Source organism: Spodoptera frugiperda, chromosome 25, assembly GCF_023101765.2.
Source record: "Spodoptera frugiperda isolate SF20-4 chromosome 25, AGI-APGP_CSIRO_Sfru_2.0, whole genome shotgun sequence".
Lineage (NCBI taxonomy): Eukaryota > Metazoa > Arthropoda > Insecta > Lepidoptera > Noctuidae > Spodoptera > Spodoptera frugiperda.
This window is the reverse complement of record NC_064236.1, coordinates 20303819-20312766: the sequence shown is the minus strand read 5'-3', so window position 1 is coordinate 20312766 and position 8948 is coordinate 20303819. Positions and strand designations below refer to the sequence as shown.

The following is an 8948-nucleotide window of genomic DNA, read 5'->3' as shown; positions in this document are numbered from 1 at the left end:
AGGTCCTACTGAGATATTTTCGAAACATCGAAAACTGCAATACTTGCACCAAGCAATACAAATTGGGTTCACCTCTGAAACGATGGCAATTAGCAACAAACTATGCGAATAATTAAATCTCACCTGAAAACTACCATTACAGGAGTCCCCAATGCGACAGAAAGACCTTAAAACTAAGTCTAGTAAGAAAGAAGAAAAACTTAACATAATAAACAACATACAAACTCTGGACATAGTCATTATGAAAAAGTAAACCTTCATACTACCTATATTTGATAATTTGAAACGTACAAAACAACAAACTATAATAATAATATATCGTCAAGAACCTCGTGAAAGCTGAGAAAGATAAACAAATAAAATATCTTGACTTGGCTCACGAGGTTGTTGACATGTGGAATGTGGATTCGGCTATCGTTGTGCCGATAGTCGTGTCGGCCAATGGCCCCAAAAGCCTCGACATCCATCTTAGGAGGCTGGCGTTGGGCGGATGGAAGTACAGAACAACAACAGCGGCAGAAGGCAGTACTCCTAGAAACGGCACGTATTGTGAGGAGGTTCCTGTCTCTGGAGCCCTAACCACCGGTAGCTTGGACCATGCTCCTGCTACTGGTCGGCTCCTATTTTTATATTTTTAAATGTTACTTTGTTTCTTTTTTATATAAGTAATGTTTTGTTTTTATTATATAATTTTAGAGTATTTTAAATAAATATATGGAAATAAGAATATATCGTCACGTCTATAATAGGCAGAGGTGCACACCATGGCAGGTAATGCCACTGTAAAATGTACATCCACTTTTCATGTTGTATGTCCCATGTAATAAGTGGTAAGCCTATTGCCATATATTACACCGGGCACATTTTCAGACTCCGTGCTACCACTGAGAAATTTTCGGAAAACCGAAAATAGCCCAGTAATACTGTGTGTGTGAGCCCAGTAATACCTATGTACACAATTTGTAGATCACTTAATGTTGTTTAGGTCTATTTATCTATTTAATGTAAATAGGATCAAATATGAGCTAATTGTACTACAAAGTTGTAAAAACTTGTATGAAGAACCTGCAACCACTGAAATTTCAAAGGCAGGATATTGAATTCTCTACAACTTCCGTCCATTTATTTACCAATACCGGACACAGTCCCGATTGTTTAAATAATGTATATAAATAAATAACAAATATAATAATGAACATAGAAGAATACAAAAAGATAGCGAAGCTAGTAAGCGACCTCCGATGCGACAACACGCGTAAAAAAAGAAACGATCGAGCGAAATCGGGGGCCAATGTTATCATCCAGCAACTAGGTTCTCTATTCAGAATCTCGCGGTGGTTCGGCATTTCTACGGAGAATTGTACGCGTCAAAAGCAACCTGGTGTCAAACAAACAAAATCTTCAACTTTATAATAAATGAAGAACGCAGATGGGCGGCGGCGATAGATAACACAGGTTGCTCCGTATAAAAAAAAAGGTACCTACAAATGGCTGCAAACTTGGTTTTGATCTTTATTAGTAATTTTCTGTAGTCGCGGACATCCTACGATAAGTATAGGTTATAAGACAAGTCTCTGGATGCCAGGGCCTTCCTGGCATCTAGAAATATATAGCCGACTGTCTCTCATTTCCAGTTTTATAATATCCTCATGTAAACTAATTTGTCTATGACGATGATGCGAGATATAAAAAAGGAGTGTAGTTCGAAGACGTCCACTGCTGGGTGCTGAACAAAGGACTCCTACATCGAACTACTATTTGGGTGGTAATCGATAATAACTTTAGTTATAGTTCCGGAACACGACGTTGTAACCAAGTCAGACTGTCTCGACCGCACAATAAAGAAAACGAAAGAATCTACTGACTCGATTCTGATGTAATTTGATACAACGTAACATACACGTTGGAGAAGACAACATAAGCAAACACATCCCACCCTCTCCCCGCCACTCCTCCACGGTCTCCGCGCGGGTTACAGCAGCGAAACATATCTCATTTCTTACCACTAATATTATAAATGCGACGATTTTTGTTCGGAAACAAGAAAACGGACCAGGACAATCAAGTTCCCAGCCATATTCAAAGTTTAAACCTAAATAAATTTAAAAATGTTATTAAAGAAAAAATTCGTAGTTAAGCTTTCTATAAAATAAAAGACTACCTACTTGGAGGGTACTGGCTTGGGAATGAGCCGCTATAATGTCCACACAGGTCATGTTGACATATGTACATTTTTTATACAATTTGCCATTAACATAATTCGACATTTGTTTTATATATTTTGTTTTATTTTTACATTTTCTTTTTAAAATTGTTAGTTTGAGGACCGTGTGTTAATTATATTCTGACAGTTTGAGCATTTTTATGGCCTATCCAAATTTTCTTTTGGTTGGTATTGTTCGTCGGATCATTCAGCAACAGCCGTCAGTTGAGCTGATTGTAAACTGACACATGCGTACTGCCATCTGAACAGGTCCGCTCATACTGTTGTGGGTATTCTAAAGACCACTACAGAACCAACTTGCACGGTTCTCCGACATCTTTAATTGATTTTGTCTGGACTTTAAAAGAGATAATGACCTCTGAGTTTGTTTCAGTATTTCTTCTCAGAGTAGTTCTCAGAGGAAATGCCGGCCTCATCAAGAGATTGATGTGTAAAAGGGTTACATTGTAACCTATTTGCAAAAATAAATATCATTTATCATAGGATAAAATTTGGAACAGCTCTGATTAGTTTTCATCCCATGGGATCCCGCTGGTAGTAATTTACCAATAGTAGTTAAAGTATCAATAAGTTTGGTAATTGTTCGGTTGTCGTTCCGGGAGTGGACAGTACAGGCAACCCGACGTTTTGGAACTCAAGTACAGTGACGATCTGCGGAACACGTAAGAAATAAAAAAATATGTTGCTTTAAAGAAATCATTTAATTTCCATTACAGTTGGACACCTGTTATGTATCTTTGGATTCTATTACTTAACATAGGAGGGAATTAAGAGGGTGCAACCCAGTGAGAGAGCAGAGATACAAACTGCACAAGCTGATACAGTGGCACTATGGCGGGACTACGACCGCGCCGCGCCGCCGCGCTGCAGGCCTACAATGTCGCCGGGGGAGTAAATACCTCAAATACTGTAAACACACAGTTTCCAGTGATACAAGTTCTTCTTACAGTTAAGTTAAATTGTCTATCTTCGGTATCGACGCCATGTTCTCGGGGGACACCCAGTAACAAGTTGCACTAATTGTTGCATTGCTGATGTGTTTGAGGGCGCGACGGTCGCGAGTATCCCGAGTACCGCGCGGTAGTGTAGTTTACAATACTGAACAAGTGTACGACGGCAGCAGACGGCGGGCGGCGAGCGTGTCGTATTATACAAAATTCTTAACGATATATTGAGTAGGTACTAAAATAGGCTGGAGAATTGTACACATACCTACTGCAGACAACTTACGTACATTTATTTCAATAATAATAAAGACTAGCATAGACATGATACAGTAATGGCGTCGCTAACGTACAACTGTCATCGATCCATTTTTAATCAATTACCTTACAACTTCGATTAATACAAATTATATTAAAGAAAATATTGAGCATAATTATTATTACATTATAAGCCGTATCACAGTACGCTAACTTAAAATACTTCATGTTTGACAATTTATTTGTTCGCACTACATTAATTAAAATAATATATATAATCATATGTATATAGAATGGTATATCGAATATAGCGATGGTCCAATGAAGACGCATAACTAAGTATACAATGCAAGTACATCATACCGTATATATAGGCCCAATACAAACGAGTTGAAGACAGTCTTTATGTGCCGGCCAGGCGGCACGCCACGTTCAAAGGAAAAGCATCGACATTGGTCCGAGTAGAACGAGTCTTCTATCGTGTTTACTTACTACGTAGTACTATATAACTATTTAAATGCTAAACAGAACAGTACCGAGTGTGTGGAGGAATGTACGAGCAGTACGAGTACTCACTAACATACATTTGGCACTGACCATGGAGACAACTAGCTGTCGCTTCACCTTCTATTGAGTAATAACGTTGACTTACCAAGTATTTAATGTTGCTACAAAAACCTACGCGTCGTTTTGAGATCAGTTACATTTATACTGACGATGAGATAGTATCTAAACGTTGGCGACGATGCGGGGGCGCGCGGTATAGTCCGGGGCGGGGGCGGGGGCGGCGCCCGCTTATCTGTAACAGACGTAGCGTATTCGTGAGCTGTTTGTTTTTTTATTGAATAGGGGGCAAACGAGCAAATGCGTCACCTGGTGGTAAGCGCTCAGCGTCTCTCATGGACACCCGCAACACCAGAGGGGTTGTTGCAGTCTGTCTACACTAGCATGTTATCGACATCAAGTTTAGATAGTAATGCGAGAACGGTGTACCTGTGCACGATGTCGGCGAGGTCCTTGAGCGCGCGCTCGACGCCGTCGGCGAGGTGGTGGTTGTGGGGCGCGGGCGAGGCGAGCGCGCGCGCCTCCGCGTCCAGGCGCGCGGCGGCGGCGCGCAGCTGCAGGCGCAGCGCGGGCGAGCAGCGGCGCGCGTCGCCCGCCGCCGCCACGGCGCCGCCCAGCCGCGCCACGCGCTCCGACGTCTGCAGCCGCCACAGCGAGCCGCGCCCGCCGCCGCGCCGCACCTGCTCAATGTATCAATGCCATTTCATACGAGTCTATTTTTTGATTATACAAATAACTTCCTTCGATATTACTGTATTGCTACTGTGACTATAATTTTGATGTATACTGGGCAAACACAATGCGCACACCAATGCGTAGAAGCCACCCGCAACATGTTTCAAACTTGCATCACGCATTTAAAGCATTTTTTAGCACCTAAACCAATTGTGAGCGGGGGATTGGTTTAACCATATTGCTTGGCTTGCATGAACTTGACTCCAACACAATCCGACCGAAACGCCAGCCCAGAATAAGAATAATCTTGTTTCGCGTCCCATCTATAATTGAAAGGACGATTCCATGCGAGATATCCTCATTGTGTCAATGAAACGGCAATGTGCAACGCAGACAGTCAGAGTATCAATGTAACTGAGTTGTTGATTATAATAGTTGTGTTAAATCTCTTTCCAAATCATTCAAATACTGTCGACTCGCTACAATATTTCGGGTTCGTCGAGGTTGCTCTACCGCGGGATCCCGTATACTCATTGTTATTGTAAATTGAGACAACTTAATCTGCAGTCTGCCTATAATTGCTAATCAAATTAAAATCGATTGACATACTAAAATTTCACCAAAATAAATAATAAAGTTGCATATATTTTCTATGTAAGATAATATAAAATAAAATATATATTGATCGTTTATACAACATTGTAATGGTATCTCGCCAATGCCATAATTGAGTGAGTAGTAGATTCAGACAGCAGGTACCTCATTGGTGCACCAGTCGAGCGTGTTGCGCAGCGCGGCCAGCAGGTCGGCGTCGTCGGCGTCGTCGGGCGCGGGCTGCAGCGGCGTGGCGTAGATGCCCTGCTTGGAGGGCTTGCCCTTGACGGGCGGCTTGCTGGGCACGGCGGGCTTGTCGTCGCGGCGCCGCACCACGGAGCCGGCGCGCGCCACGCCCGCGCCCGCGCCCCCCGCCGCGCCGCGCTCCTCGGGCGACGCGTCGGGCTCGTCGGTCCGCGCACGCGCCTTGGGACTGAGTCGCTCGTCGGTCTCCTTGCTCTCCCACAGCTTCTTGAGGCTGCTGATGCTGCCGGTGCTGCGGCGCTTGTCGTCGTCGTCGCCGCCGCTGGTCTCGAGGGAGCCGCTCTCAGTGCGCTTGCGCTCCTCGTCGCGTTGTTCCTCCGGCGATCGCTCTAGTTTCTTGCTTGTGCCGTTGGTAGCAGGTGTGCTACTCTCTACTTTCCGCAGTCGAGATTTAAAATCGATGATCGCGCGTCCAGATTCCTCTAAATCTTTGCATGTAGGCAAATTCTTTTTATTTGTTTCAACTTTCTTAAGTTGAGCTTTAAAATCAGTGCTATTTTTAATCTCAGTGTTTTTCTGATCGACACTGTTATTATACGCAGTTTTCCTGAGACTGGCTTTGAGATCTATCGGTGAGACAGTTTCTTTGGCGTCGTCGTGATGCCGCGAGACGGCGGTAGCATTCTCAGGCTTGCGTTCCCGGCGCAAGGCGTCCATGTTGAGACTCTCCGACAGCTCGGACACGAGCCGCGTCACAGGGTCGCCGAACGAGGTGTGCATGTCGACCAGCTCGTCCGGAGGCGGCGACTCCTTCTGCCGGTGCTTCTTCTTGTCCGCGCGCTCCTTGATCTCCGCGACCAGCTTCAGCTCGAGCATCTCCTTCATGTTCTTCTTGGCGAGCCTGTCGTCGTCGCGGTCGGCGGCCAGCGGCGGCGGCAGCGGCAGCGCGTCGTGCGCGCGCTCGCCCGTGTCGGTGCCGGCGTCGCGGCAGCAGTCGGGCGGCGGCGGCGGCGGCGGCGGCTGCGGCTCCTCGGGCGGCGGCGGCAGGTCGGCCGGCGGCGGCGGGAACTCCAGCTCCGCCAGGCGCGGCCGCGGCTTGCCGGGGCTGTCCGCGAACGAACGCAACGGGGGCGCGGCGCGGGGCGCGCGCGGGGAGGCGGGCGCAGGGGCCGTCACGCCGCCAGACGAATTGGAACGGATCATGTGCGGCTGCGCGCGCGCAGTGCGCGGCGATAGCGAGCGCGCCTCGTCCCGCACAGCACTCGCACCACCAGCACCTGCGCCCACGCCGGCGCCCCCGCCCACCGACTGGCGCATGGACTCCAGGTAGGCGCCGATGCGCGCGCCCTTGGGTAGCGTGCCGTAGCGGTTAATGGCACGCTTTACGTTCTGCACTTCGAGGGCTGCCACCTGGACTCCCTGCTGCAAATATATTATGTGATAAATAAAACAAACGAAAAAAATTTTTTTTCGAGATTTAGATACAGCTTGTTAATCCTGAGTCGTAGCATGCTATTGCGGACTTATTGTAAAACTTTTAAAAATGCATCCAATAATAAAACCTCCTTAAAATAAGGACAGCCTGCGGAAAACAATTAAGTTTTATGCTATGTACTTATATCTAAAACAGAGACTTAACTAACATTGTTAAATAGACAATTTTCGCGCTAGATAGCTGCCTTGGAACGAAAATTGGAATATGAGCTTTCTTATTATGAGATTATAATGTATCACTGTTCTACAATATAAAAAGTGAGCCAAACATGATGCGTGGTCCCTTTGACAGCAAGACAAGACATCGCTGCAGATTTAGCCCTTACTCATAAGAGCTCACGTTGCGACTTTTGACGAATGCATGCAGTCGTGAAGCGACGCAACGTGGCCAGTAGGCCAGTGTTAGTTACCTTGGGCTGCGCCTGGTCGTGCGGCGGCGCGTGCGGCGCGTGGTGCGGCGCGTGGTGGCGGCGCTTGTTGCGGTGCCGGGGCTCGCCGCCGGACTCGTCCGTGTCGGGCGTGCCCTCCGCCAGCGAACCCTCCGACGACGCCTCGCGCCCCCGCGCCCCACCCGCGCCCCCGCCTGCACGACAAAACAAGCTCGCACCTCATATAACGCACATACGAACATACGCCATTGAAATATATAAATATATATACGAACATTAACAAAGTTCCACAAACTGCTACAAGTACTGACAATGTTGAGTTTGAAGCCAGTTCAGTAAAATGTACCGAACACATTGATAAATCCAAACATGAATGAATGTGTCATGAGACGTCGGAACTAATATTGTTTGATCTTTGTTTACAAGAGACGGAAAGTGGGGGGCAATCGAAAGGGAGAGTGAAAGTGTAATGTCTAGTAATATGATATCCAGCAAAGCTCGACTTGCTGTAATACAGCGTGTATTGACACCCACCTAGGTGTATGTATGGTAGTGAATCATGAGTGTAGTGGAGTATGTGTGGAGTAAAATTCAGTGATCGAACGAAAAGTATTGTTAGAGAATAATGCGGATTAATAGACGATGTAATGACAAAGATTGAAAAGGGATTGTTACGTTACTGATTAGTTTAGATATGTATAGAAAGGATTCTTGAAAGCAGATTTACGAAAGAAGTGTATAGAATGGATATGGACGTCGGTAGAAGGCGCCCTAGACGAACACAGTACACTTATTGAACAGATTGGCGATATATGTATTAAAGAAGGGCCAAATTAAAAGTACCTTTAAACGACGAGCATGCATTAAAATACTGTTGATGTAGGGAAAAAGTTATGTAAGATTCGTAGCATTTGGCCTTCCATAGCCTCCACCTGCCCTCATGAGAGAGAGAAGTGATGTTATATGTATGCAACATGAACGACTAAAATGCAGTGTTATTTGTGTTTATTGGTCAATTGCCACAGCAAATGTATGTTGCTGGTTGCCAGCATGGGAAGTAAGTCTCGGGCCTCAGCCAAAACATGAATCCATTCAACGGCCGCGCATAACACGCGACATGTACCCGCGCCCCATTCACCCTGTACAAGCTGTAAACATTTCACAACATCATTTTATAAAAGTAAGTTATAGTTTCTTGAAATTGCTCCGAGATATTATTATACTTCTGCAGGTTTGACCAATGCCTCGTACCTTTCAGTTTAGTATACGATACTCGCCAACGCCGAAACCACATTGGAACAGTAGGCATCGTATAATGCTTATTGTAAATGATGCTCTTTCTATGAATGGGTAAAACAAATTAATTAAAAACTAATTCAACTTCCTATACTCTGAAGTTTGCGGAGGGCATCGATTGTCACTAATTTTGTACTTTAACTATGTATACTTTAACTTGATAAAGGGTTTGAGGTCGAGTCGACGTGACACACACACACATACCGCCACACAAATGTCTTAACAGTTAATATTGTGAAATATCAAACAGCAATGTGTAGCTTGTCTCATGCGTTGGTACATTTACCCAAAACTGGCTGTACTGGC

The 8948-nt window shown here is 45.4% G+C and overlaps 1 protein-coding gene across 2 annotated transcripts in view; it reads right to left on the bottom strand.

Moving 5' to 3' along the window:
* Positions 1-2906: 2906 nt before the first annotated feature.
* Positions 2907-8948, bottom strand: part of LOC118275722 (tyrosine-protein kinase Abl) — a 34599-nt gene continuing 28557 nt past the window's right edge. Inside the window, exons 12-15 of one of the 2 annotated variants that reach the window (XM_035593822.2) lie at positions 7368-7540; positions 5425-6885; positions 4420-4670; positions 2907-4225 (exon numbers count right to left, since the gene is read on the bottom strand). In XM_035593822.2, coding sequence (XP_035449715.2) covers positions 4222-4225; positions 4420-4670; positions 5425-6885; positions 7368-7540 — 1889 coding nt within the window. In that variant the 3' untranslated portion in view covers positions 2907-4221. The remainder of the gene's footprint in view (positions 4226-4419; positions 4671-5424; positions 6886-7367; positions 7541-8948) is intronic. The other variant, XM_035593893.2, reaches the window with a different exon arrangement.